General features: G+C 47.6%; 1 protein-coding gene across 1 annotated transcript in view; it reads left to right on the forward strand.

Annotated features, from left to right (window-relative positions):
• The window catches only part of DNAH2 (dynein axonemal heavy chain 2), a 328,965-nt gene that overhangs the window by 65,179 nt on the left and 239,477 nt on the right, over window positions 1-24,309 (forward strand). Inside the window, exon 10 of the mRNA XM_077470685.1 lies at window positions 5,699-5,786. Coding sequence (XP_077326811.1) covers window positions 5,699-5,786 — 88 coding nt within the window. The remainder of the gene's footprint in view (window positions 1-5,698; window positions 5,787-24,309) is intronic.

The following is a 24,309-nucleotide window of genomic DNA, read 5'->3' on the forward strand; positions in this document are numbered from 1 at the left end:
CGAATTTTTCGAAGGGACCGGGTCCGGCGGAGTTCCTTCGGAAAAATTTGAAGCATGTTCCATATTCTAAAGTCCTTCGGACTTTGGCGAGTCAAAAGTCCGTTGCAGCCCACACACGATCGAATAGTCTGACGGACTCAGTCCGTCGGACTTTGGATGTTGAAAAGTCCGCTCGTGTGTACGGGGCTTTAGATTGGTGGTCAGTGGGAAGAAAGAAGCCCCCTTTGTTGGTGGTCAGAGGGAAAAAAAATGCCCCCTTACATTGGTGGTCAGTGGGAGAAAGAATACCGCCCTACATTGGTGGTCAGTGGGAAGAAGAATGTCCCTTTCATTGGCGTCAGTTGGAAAAACAATGTCCACTTACACTAATGTTGTGAAAAAAAGGTCTCCTAACATTGTTGTCAGTAAGGTAAGAAAAGCCCTTTACCTTGGCATCTGTGGAATAAAGAATGCCTGTTTACATTGATGTCAGTCAGAGGAAGAATGCCCACTTACATGGGTGTCAGTGGGGAAAAGAATTTTCACTTACTCTGGAGTAAGTTAAAAGAATGCCTCTTACATCGGTGTTAACTGGAAGAAGAATTCCTTGTAACATTGATGTCAGCATGAAGAAGATTGCCCACTTACAATGGTGTAAGTGAGGAAAAAAATGCCTCTTACTTTGGTGTCCGTAAGGGGGAAATGCCCCTTACATTGGAGATCAGTATTCGGAAGCATGCCCCTTAGTTTGTTCTCAGTATGAGGAAGAATGCCCCCTTCCTTTTGGTGGGCAGTTAATAAAAGAATGCCATCTTTTGTCATTTGTAGGCAGTTGGGAGGAAGAATGTCCCCTTACATTAGTACGGCTCAAGAGGAGGGGGGCCGCTCGCTCGTCCCCACCGCCTTTCCTGACCGGCCAGGCTGCGTGCTCGGATAAGAGTCTGCTATGGACTTTGGGGGGACCCCCACGCTGTTTTTTTGGCGTAGGGCTTCCCCTTTAAATCCATACCAGGCGACGGGGCTAGCGAGGTGTCAATCTTGCCAATGGAGGTGGCGACATTCACTTCCTTAACTAGTCCCAGCTTCCTGGAGCCACGTTCAAAATTAACTGACTTTTCTCTGTGTGTGGGCAAGTCCGTTCATTTCAAAAGTCCTAGTCCGGCGGGTTGTCTGCTGGACCTAGCCCGCCGTAAAAGTCCGGTCGTGTATGGGCAGGTCCGCTCGTTCGGAAAGTCCGGCGGACCTCAGCTGCAAAGTCCGGCGGTTTGTCCGCCGGATTAAGTCCGCCGGATAGTCCGATCGTGTGTAGGCGGCATTAAAGGAAGAATCAAATGAGGATATTTGTCAGCACACCACAGATCAACAGGTAGCGTCCAACCATTTTTTTTATTGAAGCATGATCACATCACAGAACAGGTAGTATTCGTTTTTTTTTTTTTTTGTGTCCGTGACCAGAAAAATTCCCCTTACTTTGGTGTCACTTGGAAGAGAAATAAAAACCCATTTGTGTCAGTTAGAACAGCCTTTTTCAACCTGGATGCCTAGAGGTTTCTTCATGGGAGCCTTGGCAAAAAAATTGCCCCAAAATTGTATACAAGCCGGTGGGTGGATGAAACCTGCCTTTTAGTTATACAAAAGTTTTTGTTTTTTTTGTACATCATTCCAACCTTCAAGCTGCCAACCTCCTAATGACCAATTACATCATCAGTTGATAAGGAGGATTTCAGTTGCCTGCAAATCATCCTTCTTTGACCTTCTCTTGCCTCTCTCCATCAGCACTGGGGTCTCATTAGCTAAGGGATGGAGAAAAACTGAGGGAGAAAAGAAACATTGGAATACTAGTCAGTATCAGTTTGCAAAAGTGTATTTTCTTTGGAAGAATAAATCGTCTTTAACTTTGGGTGCCCTACGTGTATTTATGTAGCTGCATTATGTAAAACTATCAGAATAGTTTTTGGCTTTTAGAATGGGGCGTCTCAAGTCTGTCCATAATTGTGGAGGGTGCTTTGAGATTGTCCATAATTTTAAATGGTACCTTGAAAGAAAAAAAGTTGTGAAACATTGAGTTGGAGGATACATGCCCTTTGATGTCAGTGGAGAAAGAAACCCCTCTTACATTGGTGTCAGTTGGGAAAAAGAATGCCCCCTTGCGTTGGTGTCAACAGGAGAAACAATGTGTTTTACATTAGTGGTCATACAGAGGAAGAAAATCCCTTTACATTGGTGTGAGTTAGAGAAAGAACGCTCCTTACATTGGTGGTCAGTGGGAGAAAGAATTCTCCTTACATTGGTGGTCAGAAGAATTGCCCTTCTGTCAGTTGAAGGTGGTATGCACCTTACATTGGTGGTCAGTGGAAGGAAAAATGGCCTTTACATTGGTGATCAGTGGGAGGAAGAATGGCCCTTACATTGGTGGTCATGTGAAGGAAGAATGCTCCTCACCTTGGTGGTCAGTGGGAGGAAGAATGGACCTTAGATTTGTGTCAACTGAAGGTGATATGCTCCTTACATTGGTGGTCAGTGGAAGGAAGAATGGCCCTTACATTTGTATCAGTTGGAGGTAGTATGCTCCTTACATTGGTGGTCAGTGGGAGGAAGAATGGCCCTTAGATTTGTATCAGTTGGAGGTAGTATGCTCCTTACATTGGTGGTCAGTGGGAGGAAGAATGGCCCTTAGATTTGTGTCAGTTGGAGGTGGTATGCTCCTTACATTGGAGGTCAGCTGAAGCAGGAATATGCTTTATTATTATTATTATACAGGATTTATATAGCGTCAACAATTTGTGCAGCGCTTTACAAAATGAAGGGAGACCATACAACCACAATACAATTCAATACAAGAGGGTTAGGTGGGATCTGCTCCTGTGAGCTTACAATCTATTAAGGAGGGGCTGGTGAAACAAAGGGTAGTAACTGTGAGAGATGAACTAATGAGGGAAGTAGAAGATTTGGTTGTTAGCTGAAGGCAGGATATGCCTTCCTGAAGAGATGAGTTTTCAGGGATTGCCTAATAGTGGACAGAGTAGAAGATAACCAGGCAGATTGGTTTAGTGAGTTCCAGAGGGTGGGAGAGGCTCTGGAGAAGTCCTGGAGATGAGAATGGAAGGAGGAGACTAGAGAGCAGGAGGTCTTGGGAGGAGCGGAGTGGACAGTTTGGGTGATATTTGGTGTTGTAGCTCGGGGCAGAGTTGTGAATGGCTTTGTATGTTATTGTTAGTGTTTTACATTTTTGGGCAATGGGAAGCCAGTGGAGGGATTGGCAGAGAGGGGTGGCGAAATACTGAAACGGTTGGTAAGGTGAATGAGTCTGGCAGCCGCATTCATGATAGACTGAAGAGGGGACAGCTTGCAAAGAGGTAGGCCAATGAGGAAGGAGTTAGAATAGTCAAGGCGAGAGATAACTAGTAAATAAGTTGCTTAGTGGTTCCAACGTTTAGAAAGGGGCGGGTTTTGGAGATGTTACAGAGATGAAGTCTGCAAGATTTGGACAGCGATTTGATTTGGGGCTGAAAGGAAATGTCAGAGTCCAGGATTTCACCTAGCACCCTGGCCTGATGGGAGGGACTGATAGTTGTATTATAGATCTTGATGGAGAAGTCAGGGGAGGGGGCAAAATTATGAGCTCAGTTTTAGAAAGATTGAGTTTAAGGAAGTGGTGAGACATCCATGCTGATATGTCGGTTAGGGATTTAGTAATGTGAGAGGAGACAGAAGGAGTTAGGTGAGTAGAGATAGATTTGTGTGTCATCAGCATAGAGATGGTACTGGAAGCCATGGGAGTTTGTTATTTGACCAAGGGAGGAAGTGCAAATGGAGACAAGGAGGGGTCCGAGGACAGAACCTTCAAGTTCCTCCTACAGAAAGAGGAAGTGGAGAGGAGGAAACAGAGTAAGCCCTTGAACACATGGTGGGACATTTCAACAACCAAATCCGTCGGAATTTGTCCGACGGATTTTGTCTGACGGATTGTGTCCGAAACTGTTGCATACACACGCTCGGACAAAGTTGTCGGAAAATCCGATCTTTCAGAACGTGATGACGTAATTTCGTTACGATGGGACTACGTTCAGGCTAGTAGCCAATAGCTTTGATGTAGGAATTTGATCTGAGCATGCGTGGCACTTTGTCCGATCGGAATTCTCTACACATGATCGGAGTATGTCCGATTGGACCAGTTTGTCGGAAAATATTTCCAGCAAGTTGGAAAATTTGGTCCGACGGATATTCCGACGGAAACAGTCCGATGCAGACCACACACAGTCGGATTATCCGACAAAACGGTCCGATAGGACACATTCCGACGGATTCTCCGACCGTGTGTACAAGGGCTTATAGGTAACACTGAAAGAGAGCTGTGATGGGTGGGAGGAAAACCAGGAGAGAGCAGAGACTTTACGTTGATGTTCCTTACATTGTTGGATTGTGTAGTGCCCAGGTAAATTAGTATTGACCACTGACCACTACAGCTCGTTTCAGTAGGCCCCTGGTCACCCAGACAAGAGCTTGGCATTAAGGCTCCAGTCCACACATAAAGTATCCTATAAAGGTGGTTTATAGGCACATTTATCAGTATGTGGATAGTTCTAGAGCAGGGGTGTCAAAACTTTTGACCTTCTTGGGCAACATTGGATGTTGGGAAACTGTCTCGGGTCACACATAAAATACACTAACAATAAGGATAGCTGTTGAGCATTGCCTCCTGCCACTCTCAGCGGGTAGTTGCGACTGCCGGGGCCATTCACTATAATAACAGGTGGCTGGCCTCTGCACCTATTTGCAGACATCTGCATAGCCAGAAATTACCTGCGTTGACCGCTTCTGGATGCAAAGTGCGTCCAGCAGTGATCACCACAGGTAATCGCTGGTTGTGTAGAGAGCCACGAATAGGTGCGGTTGCCAGCGAACCGTCACTGTAGAGAGCCGCAGGAAGAACTGCTGTTACAATTTGCACCAGCCCTAATTGCCGGTGTGACTGTAACCTCTGTACGTGCCACGTGGGGAGGTAAAGGAGGGGTGCAGCCTACCCCAGCACACCCCAAGATCCGGCCATGCTGTATTTACTCACCTGGTGCCCCTGCATTCCCTGCTGCTGGTGCTTTTGAAAACATGTAAGCCCCATCATTCCTCCAGACGTGCATTTGCCTGGCTTGTCAATGTAGGCTGTCGTTGCAGTTATGTTTGCACGGCATGCCTGGTGTCCCTACAGATGAGCATGGGCCGGACTTGTCTGTCTGCCACTGTGGCTGCTGTTCTTGCACGGCATCCCTGATGTCCCTACAGATGAGCATGGGCCAGACTTGTCTATGTCGGCTACCGTGGCTGCTGTGCTTGCACGGCATCCCCGGCATCCTCCAGACAAACCCGAGTTGCAGGTTGGACGCTCCTGTTATAAAGATTTAATTAGTGACCATAACGTATTCAAATCTGATTTAGATGAATTATTTTCACCTCCTCTGAAATCAGTTGTTTCAATAAAACATTCTGATGTATTGATCCAATACTTTATACTCTACAATATTGTATGTATAGCATTTAATAGCATTTAATTTCTTAAATGTGTTGACATCATCCAGTTTTAATTGGTAATTAAAATCATTAGCAATGTTCTTTATCACGTTTCGGAGAGCGATCCACCAACTGACAACTGTCTGTATGTTACAAAGAAGACAATGCCCTGCAGTCAGTCAGTCCTTCTTATTGTGATTTCATTACTTTAAAGGTTTTCCCACGTCGAATGGGTTTTGGATGAAACAAGTATTTTTGCACAAGTGGACGCTTTTATACAACGCTGCAAAGATCTACTGGAGGTATGAACTTAACTTAATTCTTTCATTTAGATTAGAGCCGGTTCATCTCTACATCTGTGGTCTCCAAACTTTCTCAGCAAAGGGCCTTCAGACTTTAGGGGGGCCAGACTTTAACCAAGGGAAGTAGAAAATACCCCAGCGTCAGTGGAAGTATTCAGTGTCTCAGACTTGGTGGCACTGATGCCTGTGATCAATAGGAAGAATAGTGTACCATTGTTGGTGTCAGTGTAAGAGTGGAAGGAATGGTGCTTCATCATTGGTGTCAGTGGAAGGAGTTATGCAATGTTGGCATCTGTGGAAGAATTAATGCCTCATTTTAGTGGGAGGAGTAGTCCCCAAGGGCTGGATAATGGAAAGCGAAGGGCTACATTCGGCCAGCAGTCCACAGTTTGGAGGCCAGTGCTCTATGTCCTTACAGATAGATGAAGGCTAGGAGTCTGTCCTCCTCCTGCAGGGTGATACAGACAGAAGGGGGTTATGAGTCTGTCCTCCTCCTGCAGGGTGATAAAGACAGAAGGGGGTTATGAGTCTGTCCTCCTCCTGCAGGGTGATAAAGACAGAAGGGGGTTTTGAGTCTGTTCTTCTCCTGCAGGGTGATACAGACAGAAAGGGGTATGAGTCTGTCCTCCTGCAGGGTGATACAGACAGAAGAGAGCTATGAGTCTGTCCTCCTGCAGGGTGATACAGACAGAAGGGGGCTATGAGTCTTGCCTCCTCCTGCAGGGTGATACAGACAGAAGGGGGTATGAGTCTGTCCTCCTCCTGCAGGGGTGATACAAACAGAAGGGAGCTATGAGTCTTGCCTCCTCCTGCAGAGTGATACAGACAGAAGGGGGTATGAGTCTGCCCCTCTTTGTACAGGGTGATGCAGAGAAATGGAAACTATAACACACATTTGGAGTCAGGAGAGCCGTGTGAGTGACAGGTTGTTGATCACGGTGTTCGGTCTGTTCCCTCGGCTGGCAGTTAATAATTTTGGTGCCTCCTGCCTCAGTCCCTATTATAGCCCCTATTCAGCTCTGCAGCAGGGAGCTGTTAGTGGCCGCATTTGCGTGGCATGTTGCTATGGCGATGGAGCATGTATCGGACACACAGGCAAGCTGCTCCCATGGTGCGTCAGAGGCGAGGGGAGGTGGAGGTCGGAATAACCCCTTACTTTCCAAAACCTCAGTGTAAAATAAGGGATAACTGCAAAGAAAATGTGACCATTATCATTGTGATGAAGCCAAAGGATAACCATGCTGAGTGATGAAGCCGATGTAAGCAGTACATGCCGTAATTGGCTATGTCAATGGTTAGCTGCGGAGCAATTCCAGTTGTCATTAGCGATCATTATTGCACGCAGAGCTTTTCCAGTACATTGGGAACTCTCCGCTCTACCATTAGCCGATCACCCATTTTAACATTTTTTTATTTTATTTTCCCGGTTGCCCATCTGCGGCAATCATAGGAGCTGCAGCATTTGCCAAGCAATTTCACTTGCTAATGTGCTAGCCAAAAATGCTTGCAAATTATCGTAGTCTGTTTTTTCATTTCAAGCAAAGGTTGCTGGGGTGCACCAAAGAGCATCTGTAATTTAAAGATAAAGTTTAATCTGCTTATGTATTTCCTCCCCAATTCATCCTGTCCCCTCCTCATCAACATGCTAAGGAGACTTTTAAATAAAGCCTTTCTGTTTTTATTACATATCTAATGATAGATCCAGTGACATCATTACTGGGTCTCTGTGCTTCTCTATGCAAATTAGTCAGATCATGGCTGGTGGGAGGGGCCAGGAGAGTGCACTGCATAGACTCCTGAAAGCAAGATGTCTGTTTTAACACTCCCATGTGATGTTGAACCTTTATGACTGAAAGAACTGAAAACTATTAAATGAAGGGGGCGGTCCAGGGACAGTCAGGTTGGGGAGGAAAAAGATTAGATCAGGTGTCTCTAAGGGCCAAATCAGGCCCGCTGCAAGGTTTTATCAGTCCCACAGCTGGGGTCAGTGGCCTCTCTCACAGGTCTTCAGGTCAGTCTACGCTTCCCGTTTCTTGCCAACCTGACAGTCCTTCCCCATCAGAGTGCCCCCTTACATGAAAACCCTTATTCAACTCCCCCTTACATGAAAGTCCTCATCAGACTCCCCCTTCCATGAAAGTCCTCATTAGACTACCCCTTACATGATAGATCCCATCACAGTCCCCCCCCCCCCACCCCCCTTACATGAAAGTTCTCATCAGACTACCCATTCCATGAAAGATCCCATCAAAGTTCCCCCTTCCATGAAAGTCCTCATCAGACTTCCCCTACCTGAAATATACCATCAGACTCCCCCTTCCATGAAAGTTCTTATCATACTCCCCCTTCCATGAAAGTCCTCATCAGACTCTCCTTTACATGAAAGACCCCATTAGAGTCCCCTTTACATGAAAATCCTCATTAGACTCCCCCTTACATGATAGATCCCATCACAGTCCCCCTTTACATGAAAGTCCTCATCAGACTACCCCTTACATGAAAGATCCCATCAAAGTTCCCCCTTCCATGAAAGTCCTCATCAGACTCCCTTTACCTGAAAGATCCCATCAGACTCCCCCTTCCATGAAAGTCCTCATCAGACTCCCCCTTTCATGAAAGTCCTCATCAGACTCCCCCTTCCAGGAAAGTCCTCATCAGACTCCCCCTTCCATGAAAGTCCTCATCAGACTCCCCCTTCCATAAAAGTCCTCATCAGACTCTCCCTTCCATGAAAGTCCTCATCAGACTCCCCCTTCCATAAAAGTCCTCATCAGACTCCCCCTTCCATAAAAGTCCTCATCAGACTCTCCCTTCCATGAAAGTCCTCATCAGACTCCCCCTTCCATAAAAGTCCTCATCAGACTCCCCCTTCCAGGAAAGTCCTCATCAGACTCTCCCTTCCATGATAGTCCTCATCAGACTCCCCCTTCCATGAAAGTCCTCATCAGACTCTCCCTTCCATGAAAGTCCTCATCAGACTCCCCCTTCCATGAAAGTCCTCATCAGACTCCCCCTTCCATGAAAGTCCTCATCAGACTCCCCCTTCCATGAAAGTCCTCATCAGACTCTCCCTTCCATGAAAGTCCTCATCAGACTCCCCCTTCCATGAAAGTCCTCATCAGACTTCCCCTTCCATGAAATTCCTCATCAGACTCCCCCTTCCATGAAAGTCCTCATCAGACTCCCCCTTCCATGAAAGTCCTCATCAGACTCTCCCTTCCATGAAAGTCCTCATCAGACTCCCCCTTCCATGAAAGTCCTCATCAGACTCTCCCTTCCATGAAAGTCCTCATCAGACTCCCCCTTCCATGAAAGTCCTCATCAGACTCCCCCTTCCATGAAAGTCCTCATCAGACTCCCCCTTCCAGGAAAGTCCTCATCAGACTCCCCCTTCCAGGAAAGTCCTCATCAGACTCTCCCTTCCATGAAAGTCCTCATCAGACTCTCCCTTCCATGAAAGTCCTCATCAGACTTCCCCTTCCATGAAAGTCCTCATCAGACTTCCCCTTCCATGAAAGTCCTCATCAGACTCCCCCTTCCATGAAAGTCCTCATCAGACTCCCCCTTCCATGAAAGTCCTCATCAGACTCCCCCTTCCATGAAAGTCCTCATCAGACTCCCCCTTCCATGAAAGTCCTCATCAGACTCCCCCTTCCATGAAAGTCCTCATCAGACTCCCCCTTCCATGAAAGTCCTCATCAGACTCCCCCTTCCATGAAAGTCCTCATCAGACTCCCCCTTCCATGAAAGTCCTCATCAGACTCCCCCTTCCATGAAAGTCCTCATCAGACTCCCCCTTCCATGAAAGTCCTCATCAGACTCTCCTTTACATGAAAGACCCCATTAGAGTCCCCTTTGCATGAAAATCCTCATTAGACTCCCCCTTACATGATAGATCCCATCACAGTCCCCCTTCCAGGAAAGTCCTCATCAGACTCCCCCTTGCATGAAAGATCCCATCAGAGTTCATCTTTACATGAAAGTCCTCATCAGACTTCCCCTTACTTGAAAGATCCCATTATGCCACGTAAACAGGATCAGACTCTCCGGAGCACTTAGTCCGGCCTTTCCGAACGAGCGGACTTGCCCACACACGACCGGACTTTTCCGCCGGACTTTTGGCAGAGGTCCGTCTGACTTTTTAAATGAACGGACTTGCCCACACATGGAGTAAAGTCGTTCATTTTGAACGTAACTCCAGGTAGACGGGACTAGCAAAGGACGTCAATGTCGCCACCTCCATTGGCGAGATTGACACCTTGCTAGCCCCGTCGCCTAGAGTCCCCCCCAAGCCGTACCAGGCTGTGTGCCCTCAACATGAGGGGGTAGGTGCTTTGGGGAAGGGGGGCGCCCTGCACGCCCCCCACCCCAAAGCACCTTGTCCCCATGTTGATGAGGACAAGGGCCTCTTCTCGACAACCCTGGCCGTTGGTTGTCAGGGTCTGCGGGCGGGGGGCTTATCAGAATCCGGGAGCCCCCTTTAATAAGGGGGCCCCCATATCCCGGCCCCCACCCTGTGTGAATGAGTATGGGGTACATCGTACCCCTACCCATTCACCTGGGGGGAAAAAGTGTCAATAACAAAAAAACACAACACAGGTTTTTAAAGTAGTTTATTAGACAGCTCCGGGGGTCTTCTTCCGACTTCGGGGCTCTTCTCACCGGGCTCCTCCGTTATCTTTTGCCGCTCTTTTGCTAGCGGAGGAGCCCGGCTTTCTCCTTCGTCGTCGCCGCCATCCGGGGGTCTTCTTCCGACTTCGGGGGTCTTGTCCCGCTCTGCGGTTCTTCTGCCGGGCCTCCGCTATCTTCTCACAGTTCTTTTACTAGCGTTGGCCCGGTCTTCTCGTTTGTCGCTGTTGCCGCCGTCACCTTCTTCTCCCTTTTGATGTTGACACAACGCTCTCTTTGGCCGTAATGGCAGGGACGCATTGCGTGGGGACTTATATAGGCATAAGGGGTGGGGTCACCGGGTGATGCCACATGGTGACCCGCCCCTTATGATGTCACAGTCCCAGGGTATGCTGGGACTGTGATATAAGGGGCGGGGTCACCATGTGCCATCACCTGGTGACCCCGCCCCTTATGCCTATATAGGTCGTTGCGCAACGCATCCCTGGCATTACGGCCGGAGAGAGTGTCATGTCAACATCGGAAGGAAGAAGAGAAGAAGGCGGCGACAGCAACGAACGAGAAGACCGGGCCAACGCTAGTAAAAGAGCTGGAAGAAGATAGCGGAGGCCCGGCAGAAGAACCGAAGAGCAGGACAAGACCCCCGAAGTCGAAAGAAGACCCCTGGACAGCGGCGACGATGGACGATGAAGGAGAAAGACAGGCTCCTCCACTAGCAAAAGAGCGGCAAAAGAGCAGAAGATAGCAGAGGAGCCTGGCGAGAAGACCCCCGAAGTCGGAAGAGGACCCCTGGAGCTGTCTAATAAACTACTTATCAGAACTACCCCCGGATTCTGATCAGCCCCCGCCTGCATTCCCCGACAACCAACAGCCAGAGTTGTCGGGAAGAGGCCCTTGTCCTCATCAACGTGGGGACAAGGTGCTTTGGGGTGGGGGGGGCCGCTGGGCGCCCCCTTCCCCAAAGCACCTACCCCCCATGTTGAGGGCACTCACTCGTCCCCACCCCCTTTCCTGAACGGCCAGGCTGCGTGCTCGGATAAGGGTCTGGTATGGACTTTGGGGGGACCCCCACGCTGTTTTTTTCAGCGTAGGGGTTCCCCTTTAAATACATTGCAGGCGACGGGGCTAACAAGGTGTCAATCTCGCCGATAGAGGCAGTGACATTGACTACCTTTACTAGTACTGTCTACCTGGAGTCACGTTCAAAATGAACGGACTTTACTCTGTGTGTGGGCAAGTCCGTTCATTTGAAAGGTCTGGCGGACTAGAACACAGACGGGTGAAATTGTCAGCCGGACTATTGTGCTCCATCAATGGTGTCATTGGGAGATAACGTGCCCTGTCATTGGTGTCATTGGGAGGAATTGTTCCCCAATGTTGGAGTCATTGAGAGGAACTGTGCTCCATTGTTGGTGTCATGGGGAGGAATTGTGCCCCTTCATTGATGTCAGTAGGAAGACATATGCCCAATTGCTGGTTTCAATGGGAAGACTAGTGCTCCATCAATGGTGTCATCGGGAGAAATTGTGCCCTATCATTGGTGTCATTGGGAGGAATTGTTCCCCAGTGTTGGTGTCATTGGGAGGAACTGTGCTCCATTGTTGGTGTCATTGGGAGGAATTGGGCCCCTTCATTGGTGTTAGTGGGAAGAAATATGCCCAATTGCTGGTGTCAATGGGAAGACTAGTGCTCCATCATTGGTGTCATCGGAAGAAATTTGTGCCCTATCATTGGGAGGAATTGTTCCCCAGTGTTGGTGTCATTGGGAGGAATTGTTCCCCAGTGTTGGTGTCATTGGGAGGAACTGTGCTTCATTGTTGGTGTCATTGGGAGGAATTGTTCCCCAGTGTTGGTGTCATTGGGAGGAACTGTGCTCCATTGTTTTTGTTATTGGGAGGAATTGTGCCCCTTCATTGGTGTCAGTGGGAAGACATATGCCCAATTGCTGGAGTGAATGGATAGAAAAGTGCTCCATGGGCCGGATAAAAGCAGGCAAAGGGCTGCAGTTTGGAGACCATTGCTTTACTGCAATGTGTACTCTCCAATAGCTACAGGTGACCTTTAGCTATGATTTCATATCAGTAAAGTCATGGTGCTTGAAAGGGACACTTCTGGGAGTGTTGGTCTTCTGGTCTCCCCCCGCTGCACTTAATGCAAACCACCTATGTCATTACTTTGTCCTGCTGGCAGGAGGAACCATTGAATGCTTATGGGGGACCAGAAGACTAAAAATCACAGATTTTTATTTGTCCATAGCTCCACTTTAAGCTTCAGCAATGCTAAACTTTCTGCTGATGGTGGTTTTGCAAGTCAAGGCATGCTGGCATTTGTAGTTCTGCAACAACTAGAAGCCTACTCGTTAGCTACGTTTTACATCATTACTCATTTTATTGGTACAGAGTCCTACAGTCGAAGCCCATAGCGTTACCTTTATTAGGCAAGCAATAAAAACACGCCATCGAATGCAAGAAATAACTCCTTTATTATCTGTACTTTCTGCTGGCTGTTTCCAGCGGTGAAAAGATTCAGGGGAATTTGAAGCTCACGCTGCGTAAATAATAGAAGGAAAACCGATTTTTGGAAATGGCTTCAGTTACTGCTCTGTACGGGGCTTTATAAAGCCATTCCATTTAACTGCTCTGCCATTCCTTAAAGGGTCAGTCCACTCCAAATTGAATTTTAGAACTGTTAGACAGTAGCGTGCACACCATGCCCTCGCTTCTTATATCTCTCAGGGATTCCAGCAGTGAGATCTCTGAGCAAAAGTTTATGGGGTGTGTTATTAAAAAAAAAAAAAATTGCAGTTCGCCCCAATGAAAATGCATGTACAATTGTTCTCTGTGAATTGGGGAATAAAAAAACGAATATCATTAGGCTACTTCCTGTGTGGGTCTAATATTTTTAATTGATTCAAAATGCAAATTACTGCATTGGCCACTTGATGGTGCTAAGCATCACAAGAGTTTTCTATGTTACTTAGCACCATCTAATGGACAAATGCAATATTTCCCATTTTTAAACATTTCCGTTTTTTAAAGGGTAAGTACACTTTTACAAAAACAAAACTAAAAAAAAAAAAAAAAAAACTGGCAATGTAGAGGGGAGTCTGTAGATAAAAACAAACTCTGCAGCTTTCACTAATGTTGAATAATGCCCTTGCTATAGGTGTAGGCCAGAGATATGCAATTAGCGGACCTCCAGCTGTTGCAGAACTACAAGTCCAATGAGGCATAGCAAGACTCTGACAGCCACAAGCATGACACCCAGAGGCAGAGGCATGATGGGACTTGTAGTTTTGCAACAGCTGGTGGTCCGCTAATTGCAAATCCCTGGTGTAGGCCATTAATAGACCTCATGAAGCCTGACTGGAAGGCTCCCAGGATGTTGCTAAGTAAGGCCTAGTCATTACTGCTCACCTCCTCCATCACAGAAGTGAGCTGGAGTAGCTCTGGGCTCAGCATTTGAAAGCTCACTCCTGATCAAGGTGAGCAGTAATGACTAGGCCTCACTTAGCAGCATCCTAAGCCCTTGTACACACGGTCGGAGAATCTGTCGGAATGAGTCTTATCGGACCGTGTCGTCAGATAATCCGACTGTGTGTGGTATGCATCGGACTGATTCCGTCCGAATCTCCGTCCGACCCAATTTTCCAACATGTTGGAAATATTTCCCGACCAACTGGGCCGGACGGACCTAATCCGATCATGTGTAGAGCATTTTCATCGGACCAAGTGCCACGCATGCTCAGATCAAATTCCTACATCAAAGCTATTGGCTACTAGCCTGAATGTAGTCCCATCGTAACGAAATTACGTCATCACGTTCTGAAAGATCGGATTTTTCGCCAACTTGGCCCGACCGTGTGTATGCAACAGTTTCGGACACAATCCGTCAGACTAAATCCGACGGGCAAAATCCGACGGATTTGGTTGGCAAAATCTCCGACCGTGTGTACGTGGGCTAAGAGTATTCCAGCCAGGCTTCACGAGGTACGTAAATGGCCTACACCTATAGAAAGGACATTATTCAACTTTAGTCAGAGCTGCACTGTTTGATTTTATCTACAGACTCCCTTTATCTGTACAGGCAGGTTAAAGGTGAACTAACACTTTAAAAGGTATAATTTTCAATTTTTACCAGCGTGCACCTTTAAAAAAATCACACCTGTGCCAGAAAACAGCAGGACTAGTCTAGATAAACATTCAACACAATGTGGTATATTTATAGAAAAAAAAAATTACAGAGCTGATTGTCCTTCATTTGTTCTGTACAAAATTAGGGAAAATGTTAATATTAGGCAATTTTCCCTCCACATTGAATGTTAGTCATTCATAAAAAATTGAATGAATCAGGAAAATACCACATTATGGCCACTAGATGACACTGATGATCACGAGATGTTCATGGCATTCATTCACTACATCAGTATGCTATCTGCCGAGCCTCCTGTGTCTCCAGAGTTTGTCTATTATTCTTTGAGTTTTCCTTGGGCTTTGAAAATTCTCTAGCACCTGTGAGCCTGAATGAATGAATGAATAAATAACTTGTATAGCGCTACATATGCAAACTAAATCACCTCAGGGAGCTTTTACTGCCAGTGTTCCGACTGGGTTTTCAGAAGAGATGGGTCTTGAGCTTCTTCCTGAAGGCCAGATAGTTTTCCTCCGAGTGGATGTCCGCAGGTAGAGCATTCCATAGCCGTGGTCCTTGTACTTCCAACCTTAGTTTGCCTTTTAATTTGTAACGGGTCTTGGGGATGTGGAGGGGGTTCTAGTTAGTTGACCGGAGAGTGCGACCTGGGGTGTAGTGCTTTATTTTGTCACAGAGGTATTGCGGGGCTTTTCCTTGTACACATTTACAGGTGAGGCAGAGGGTCTAGAATCTAACTCGATCCTTCACGGCTAGCCAATGGAGGGTCCTCAGGGACGGGGTGATTGATTCGCATGGTTTTTTTCCAGTTACCAGTCTAGCTGCTGTGTTCTGGACGGTTTATAGACGTGAAATTTGATATTTTGGAAGTCCTAGGTAGAGGGAATTTGCGTAGTCGAGTCGGGAATTGATGACTGTTCCAACTACTGCTGCTATACCTCCTTCAGGGATGTAGGGGATGAGTCTACGCAATAGGCGAAGAAGGTAGTGGGATCCGCAGACTACTGATGCTATTTGTGCATCCATCTTCATGTTTGATTCAAAGATGACTCAGAGGCTTTTGGCTTTAGTGCTGGGGGTGATGGGTTGTGAGGATGGTGAGTGGTGTGGACATTGTGCCAGGGTTTTTTTTTTTCGGTTTGTGTGAAGGAAGAGGAGTTCTGTTTTGGATCCATTGAGTTTAAGGGAGCTCTCCGTCATCCAATCGTCGATCAATGAGAGACAGTTTTCCAGTGCCTGGTATTGGTCTTTTTTGTTGGTGATGCGTAGGTAGAGTTGGATGTCATCCACGTAGGAGTGATAAAGTAGATCCTGGTTGCTGATGATTTTGAGGAGTGGGCGGAGATGGATGTTAAAGAGGACGGGTGACAGGGGTGATCCTTGAGGGACTCCGCATGTAATTTTTCGTGCTTCCGAAGTGAACGTTCCTATTTTCACTTTCTGAGATTGGTTTTCTAGAAAGGATGCAAACCCATGGTAAGTCTGAGTCTGCAACTCCAGCTACTTCTGTGAGACGCGTGAGCAGGGTTTTGTGATCTAATGTGTCGAATGCTGCACTCCAGGTCCAGCAGCACCAGGAGACACGATTCTCCTTCATCTGCTGCTTCGAGGGTGTCATCCCAGATTTTGAGGAGTGCAGTTTCTGTCCCGTGGCCAGGGCAGAAACCCGATTGTATTGGGTTCAAGAGTTTATGGGTGTCCAGATGGAGTTGTAGCTGTTGTACTACTGCTTTCTCGATAATTTTGGAGAAGGTGTTGAGGCTTGTGACAGGTCTGTGGTCGTTTGGGTTTTTGGGATCGAGGTTAGGCTTCTTTAGGAGGAGTTTGATTGTGCCTTGCTTGAGGGAGGTTGGGACGATTCCTTCTTTAACCAGTTGAGACCCGCGCTATAGCCGAATGACGGCTACAGCGCGGATCTCCTTTTCCGGGACTACGTCTATTGACGTCGTCCCGTGCACGAGCGGTCTGCGTGCCCCCTGAGGGGCGCGCGCGGCGCGCTCTGTGATCGGCGAGTCTATGAGACTCGTCTGATCATCGATCCAAGCAAGGGGTCGATCCCGACCCCTTATCACGTGATCAGCTGTCAGCCAATGACAGCTGATCATGTGATATAACGGAGCCAGTAATCGGCTATTATTCCTCCTCGCGCTGACAGCGCAAGGAGAAAAAAAAAGAGCCGATCACCGGCGGCCGTGATCGGGACATCAGTCCCGATCACGGCCAGCCCTGCCAGTGCCCACCTGCCCCCTCATCACTAAACATAATTAAAAAATAAGTGCCCCCCGTCAGTGCCACCCAGCAGTGCCCATAGTGACACCCAGCAGTGCCCACCGTGCCACCCAGCAGTGCCCACAGTGCCACCCAGCAGTGCCCACAATCTGCCTCAACAAAGGTGCTGCACCCCAGTGCCGCCCATCAGTGCCCAGCAGTGCCGCCCATCAGTGCCCATCAGTGCCGCCCATCAGTGCCCAGCAGTGCCACCTATCAGAGCCACCTATCAGTGCCACCTATTAGTGCCCATCAGTCCCATCTATCAGTGGTACCTATCAGTGCCACCCATCCGTGCCACCCATCCGTGCCACCCATCTGTGCCACCCATCTGTGCCACTCATCCGTGCCATCTTATATGTGCCCATCTTTGCCCATCAGTGCCGCTTTATCTGTGCCCATCGGTGCCGCCTTATCTGTGCCTATTAGTGCCGCCTTAACTATGCCTATCAGTGCCCACCAGTTTAGCCTATCAGTGCCCACCAATGCAGCCTATCGGTGCCCACCAATGCAGCCTATCAGTGCCCACCAGTGCAGCCTATCAGTGCCGCCTCATCAGCGCACTTCAATGAAGGAGAAAAATGACCTGTTTGCAAAATTTTATAACAAACTATTAAACATGATTTTTTTTTTTGCATTTTTTTTGTTTGTTTAGCAAAAAATAAAACTCCCAGCTGTAATTAAATACCACCAAAAGAAAGCTCTATTTGTGGGAAAAAAATTATAAAAATTTCATTTGGGTACAGTGTTGTATGCCCGCGCAATTGTCATTCAAAGTGCATCAGCGCTGAAAGCTGAAAATTGGTCTGGGACTGAGGGGGGTTTAAGTGCCCAGTAAGCAAGTGGTTAAATGACTGGCTTATGAGGTATGTTATGATAGGTGCCAGTATGTCGGTACATTCTTTCAGAAGTTTTGTGGGAATGATGTAGTTTGACCTGGTATACTCAAAGAGGTTCTCGTATCAGTGTTCTGTATTACCAAAACTCCAGTGCTACAAGAGACTCCCATGTCGGTGTCCTGGGTTCCCAGCACGTAAGTGCTGCAAAGTGACTCTCACTTGTGTGTTCTTATACTTCTTGCTGAATAGGTGCCTTCTCGGGTGAGTTTTCCTGGCTATTTACCAGTAGAATTTGGTTTTTAAAATGCTTGTTCAGTTTTCCAAAACTTATTTGGGTCAATTTGATTGTTCTCAACCATCCTGTAAAGGGAAATCAAAAAGGAGAAGGATGCTACCATCGAATGCTTTGATGAACTATTTTTCAGAATTTCCGGTCAAATGAAATTCCGCCATTGTAGTACCAGCTTTAGGCTGGATTCACACTTATGCATTTTTAGTTCTTTTTGCATTTTGCAGATTTGCCCTACAGTCCATTTACCATGGTTTCCTATGGAACACGTTCTGTAGTGCAAATCTGAAAAATGCAAAAAGCGCTAAAAATGCATAGTTATGAATCCAGCCTTAGAGGGCCACAACCTGGGAGCCATCAGCGGAAAAAATAAAAATCTCAAACAAATGAAATTCTGCTGTTTGGTTACCAGCTTTAGAGGCCTCCATCTTGGAGCCATCACCAGAAAAAAAAATACAACCTCAAAACGAATGAAATTCTGTGAATGCAGTTTTCATTCAGGGAAAAAAAATGTTAATTCCCAAACTGAACATAGTTTTTGAAACATTGACGTGGCAATCAAACAAAATCTTCAGGGTTTTCAAATGAAATTTGTCAAGTCCATAATGGTCCCACCAAATGTTCTGAATTAATTTTTAGAATTTCTGTTTGAATGACATTCTATTGGTGTATTATCAACTTTAGTGGACCACAACCTGGGAGCCATCAGCGGCAAAGCCCATCACTTCTTGCTGGGTGCTCTTGGGAATACCACATGGGTCCATAGACCCTGCATGGCCCTTCCTATGGCTCTCACCTTCATTGAACATGCAGGCATGCTGAGTCCACTTCCAACTGACCGTTGAGTGTCCTGCATCACCCAGTGTCTTCTGCCACTCTCTGACCTTCAAGGAACCAATGTTTTTCAAGTGTTCCCTTTGTGGCCTTCACCACCACAACATCCCCGCTAATACTACCAAGCCCTGCTCAGGCTGTTTCTGGTATATACAGACTCTACAAAATATACTTTGGCATAGAACCTGGCGGCACAGTGGTGTAGTGGTTAGCACTCTCACCTAGCAGTAAGAAGGGTCACTGGTTCAAATCCCAACCACGACACTACCTGCCTGGAGTTTGCATGTTCTCCCTGTGCCTGTGTGTGTTTTCTCCGGGTACTCCGGTTTCCTCCCACAATCCAAAGACATGCAGGTTAGTAAATTGGCTTCTGTTCAAAATTGGCCCTACGATATGAATGGGGACCTTGGATTGTGGGCTCCTTGAGGGCAGGGACCAACATGAGTGTGTAATGTACAGGGATGGGGACAATTGTAGACACTCACTCAGGTTGAACTGGATGGACTGGTGTCTTTATTCAACCTTACTAACTATGAAACTATGATGAACCTCCTTGTCTTTAACTACCATTGTGATGAATGCAATGTCAGGTTTACTAAAACACATACTTCATATTATATCTAGTAGTAGTTGGTCACATTCAGATGAACTTGTTCCTGTTCTGTAATGTTGATGATGTTTTGTGGCTTGTCCAAGCAACTTCTTAATTTCTCTGAAGACCTGGCATGGACAAGTTACAAAACTTCTTTAACATTACAAAACAAATCCAGTTAAATGGGAACCACAACCTGGGAGCCATCAGCAACAAAGCCCATCACTCCTTGCTGGGTGCTCTTGGGAATACCACATGGGTCCGTAGACCCTGCATGACCCTTCTTATCGCTCTCAGCTTGATTGAACATGCCGGCATCCTGATTCCAGTTCCAACTAACCGTGGAGTGTCCTGTGTCACCCAGTGTCTTGTACCAATCCCTGACTCTCCGACATTCAAGGAACCAATATCTTTCAAGTGTTCCCTTTGTGGCTTTCACCACCACAACATCTCCGCTGCTACTACCAAGCCCTGCTCAGGCTGTTTCTGGTAGATACGGACTCTAGAAATATACTTTGGTATGGAACCTCCTTGTCTTCAACTACCATTGCGATTAATGTAATGTCAGGTTTACTAAGACCACATACTTCATATTATATCTAGTAGTAGTTGGTCACATTCAGATGAACTTGTTCTTGTTCTGTAATGTTGATGATGTTTTGTGGCTTGTCCAAGCAAGTTCTTAATTTCTCTGAAGACCTGGCATGGACAAGTTGCAACACTTCTTTGGCCCCTTTCACACGGGACGGATCCATAATGATCCATCCCGTGATGATCCGCTTGCTCAGCGGGGATCGCTCCGTTTATCCCCGCTGAGCTGGCGGGTGACAGGGTGGTCCCTCCACACTGTGCAGGGACCGCCCTGTCAGCTCTCCACTCTCCTCTATGGGGGATCGGCTGAACACGGACTGTCTGTCCATGTTCATCCAATCCGCTCTGCAGACGGATAGAAAAATAGTATTTTCCTCTGTCTGCAAAATTGGACCATTGCGGAGACAGACGATATCGTGTGTCTGAGGATGTTCATCCGCTGACACCCGCTATCCCATAGGAATGCATGTATGTCCGTATTTCATCCGCAAACGGATGGATGAAATACGGACATACGGTCCGCATATGTGACATACGGTCCGCATATGTGAAAGGGGCCTTAAACATTACAAAACAAACTCAGTTAAATGTGGCCACCTACTACTAGCAGGGCTGTGGATATTTTTTTTCCTGGGGGGGGGGGGGGTTGGGAGGGGGAGGGTCAGCTTTGGGCATCTAGAGAAAACAAATTAGGCAAATTGTGGGTGTGGTAAAATTGTGCACTGGGAGGTGTTTAAAATTACTTACTGTGTACTTGCTTGTATCCAAAACATTCTATTTAATTACTATGCCACAAGCAAGCGCTAACAGAGATTGGGAGTGTGTGTAATGCAGAGTGTAGGAGTCAACAGTGTGTAATGCAGAGTGCAGGGGTCAGGAATGTGTAATGCACAGAGTGGCAGGTCAGGAGTGTGTAATACAGAGAGTGCAAGGATGAGGAGTGTGTAATGCACAGAGTGCAGAGGTCAGGAGTATGTAATGCACAAAGTTCAGGGGTTAGGCGTGTAATGCACAGAGTGCAGGGGTCAGGCTTGTGTATTGCGCAGAGTGCAGGGGTCAGGCGTGTGTATTGCGCAGAGTGCAGGGGTCAGGCGTGTGTATTGCGCAGAGTGCAGGGGTCAGGCGTGTGTATTGTGCAGAGGTCAGGCGTGTGTATTGCGCAGAGTGCAGAGGTCTGGCGTGTGTATTGCGCAGAGTGCAGAGGTCTGGCGTGTGTATTGCACAGAGTGCAGAGGTCTGGCGTGTGTATTGCACAGAGTGCAGAGGTCTGGCGTGTGTAATGCACAGAGTGCAGGGGGTCAGGAATGTGTAATGCACAGAGTGTGGGAATCAGGAGTGTGTAATGCACAGAGTGCATGGGTCAGGAGTGTGTAATGCACAGAGTGCATGGGTCAGGAGTGTGTAATGCACAGAGTGCATGGGTCAGGAGTGTGTAATTCAGAAAGTGCAGGGGTCAGCAGTGTTTAATGCACAGAGTGTGGGGGTAAGGAATGTGTAATGCACAGAGTGTGGGGATCAGGAGTGTGTAATGCACAGAGTGCATGGGTCAGGAGTGTGTAATGCACAGAATGCAGAGGTCAGGAGTGTGTAATGCACAGAGTGCAGAGGTCAGAGGTGTATAATGCACAGAGTGGAAAGGTCAGAAGTGTGTAATGCACAGAGTGCGGGGGTCAGGAATGTGTAATGCACAGAGTGCGGGGGTCAGGAGTGTGTGATGCCAAGAGTGCAGAGGTTAGGAATGTGTAATGCACAAAGTGCAGGGGTCAGACGTGTGTAATGCAAAAAGTGCAGGGGTCGGGAGTGTGTAATGCAGAGTGTAGGGGTCAGTAGTGTGTAATGCACAGAGTACAGGGTCGGGAGTGTGTAATGTACAAAGTGCAGGGGTCAGGAGTGTGTAACTAACAAAGTGCAGGGGTCAGGAGTGTGTAATGCACAGAGTGCAAGAGCCAGTCATGTGTAATGCACAGAGTGCAGGGGTCAGGAGTGTGTAATGCACAGAGTGGCAGGTCAGGAGTGTGTAATACAGAGAGTGCAGGGGTCAGGAACGTGTAATGCACAGAGTGAAGGAGTCAGGAGTGTGTAATGCATGGAGTGCAGGAGTTAGGGGTGTGTAATGCACAGAGTGCAGGGGTCAGGAGTGTGTAATGCACAGAGTGCAGGGGTCAGGAGTGTGCAATGCACAGAGTGCAGGGGTCAGGAGTGTGCAATGCACAGAGTGCAGGGGTCAGGAGTGTGCAATGCACAGAGTGCAGGGGTCAGGAGTGTGCAATACACATGGTGCAGGGATCGGCAGTATGTGATGCACAAAGTGCAGGGGTCCAGGGTGTGTAATGCACAGAGTGCAGGGGTCAGGAGTGTGTAATTCACAGAATGCAGGGGTCAGGAGTGTGCAATGCACATTGGCAGGGATCGGCAGTATGTGATGCACAAAGTGCAGAGGTCCGGGGTGTGTAATTCATAGAGTGCAGTGGTCAGGAGTGTGTAATGCACAGAGTGCAAGAGCCAGTCATGTGTAATGCACAGAGTGCAGGGGTCAGGAGTGTGTAATGCACAGAGTGCAGGGGTCAGGAGTGTGCAATGCACAGAGTGCAGGGGTCAGGAGTGTGCAATACACATGGTGCAGGGATCGGCAGTATGTGATGCACAAAGTGCAGGGGTCCAGGGTGTGTAATGCACAGAGTGCAGGGGTCAGGAGTGTGTAATTCACAGAATGCAGGGGTCAGGAGTGTGCAATGCACATTGGCAGGGATCGGCAGTATGTGATGCACAAAGTGCAGAGGTCCGGGGTGTGTAATTCATAGAGTGCAGTGGTCAGGAGTGTGTAATGCACAGAGTGCAAGAGCCAGTCATGTGTAATGCACAGAGTGCAGGGGTCAGGAGTGTGTAATGCACAGAGTGGCAGGTCAGGAGTGTGTAATACAGAGAGTGCAGGGGTCAGGAACGTGTAATGCATGGAGTGCAGGAGTCAGGAGTGTGTAATGCATGGAGTGCAGGAGTTAGGGGTGTGTAATGCACAGAGTGCAGGGGTCAGGAGTGTGTAATGCACAGAGTGCAGGGGTCAGGAGTGTGCAATGCACATGGTGCAGGGATTGGCAGTATGTGATGCACAAAGTGCAGGGGTCCAGGGTGTGTAATGCACAGAGTGCAGGGGTCAGGAGTGTGTAATTCCCAGAATGCAGGGGTCAGGAGTGTGCAATGCACATGGTGCAGGGATCGGCAGTATGTGATGCACAAAGTGCAGAGGTCCGGGGTGTGTAATGCATAGAGTGCAGCGGTCAGGAGTGTGTAATGCACATAGTGCAGGGGCCAGCAGTGTGTGATGCACAACGTGCAGGGGTCCAGGGTGTGTAATGCACAGAGCGCAGGGGTCAGGAGTGTGTAATGCACAGAGTGCAGGGGTCAGGAGTGTGTAACACATGGGTTAGTATACAGAATACAACAAAAAAATTACCTCCCTCCCCAAATCAAATCTCCCCCCCCCCCCCAGTAAAGACCCATTCACCCAAGTACAATTCTTACAGGTAGAGATCTCCTGGTAGTTTCCTTGGCCCCGCCCCACAAATACAGATCTCCCCTTCCCAGTATAGATCTGCTCTCTCCGTGAAATCGACTAACCAGACCAGGCATTTCAGAGTGAAGGGAAGTCCTCCCTCGCTCGTGTCATGGATCTGGAGCTGAGAAGGAGATTATGAGATCCTCTCTCACTATGAACTGCTGTTGCCTGTCTGAGCTCTGATGGGTATCAGGAATGGCAGCTGCAGTGCTTTCGGTGCACAGCTACTATTATAGTGCCACGGGTGCTCTGGCAAGGGTTTGGACCCCCCTAATCCCCCTCATCTATGCCCCTGACTACTAGCCATACTACAACCTGGATAAATGAGATCCTTTACAAACAATAGTTCATATTAGTCGTTTTCCAAAACACAAGATAGGCACTAAGATGTAACAAACAACTCTACATGTGTCTAAGACCAACGGTCTACTTCTTCAGGAAACAGCAGGAGGTTGATGATACTGTGCGTCATATATAACAATCAATCCAAGTCTATAAAATCAATGTCACCGTATATATGCATAAATATCTTGTATGCTGGGAGGGCTGCAGGGGATCCCATGGGGAGCGGAATCTAATTAGATGTAAATATCCGAAATACAAATATCCCACACTTAGATCTTCCTTTCCATCCTGTCCAGAAAAGTGTGGACCTCCACAGGGCTTTGTCAGTTGTCTAACAAAATCAGAGATAGAACACCCAAAGTTGATCCTCGAATTATATATCTAGACTCTAGACATAGCACCAGTCCACCAGGCAACACATCTAAACTGGTGAC

Source organism: Lithobates pipiens, unplaced genomic scaffold (genome assembly GCF_037356315.1).
Source record: "Lithobates pipiens isolate NorthernLeopardFrog02 unplaced genomic scaffold, aLitPip1_a1.2 Scaffold_8, whole genome shotgun sequence".
In the NCBI taxonomy this organism is placed as follows: domain Eukaryota; kingdom Metazoa; phylum Chordata; class Amphibia; order Anura; family Ranidae; genus Lithobates; species Lithobates pipiens.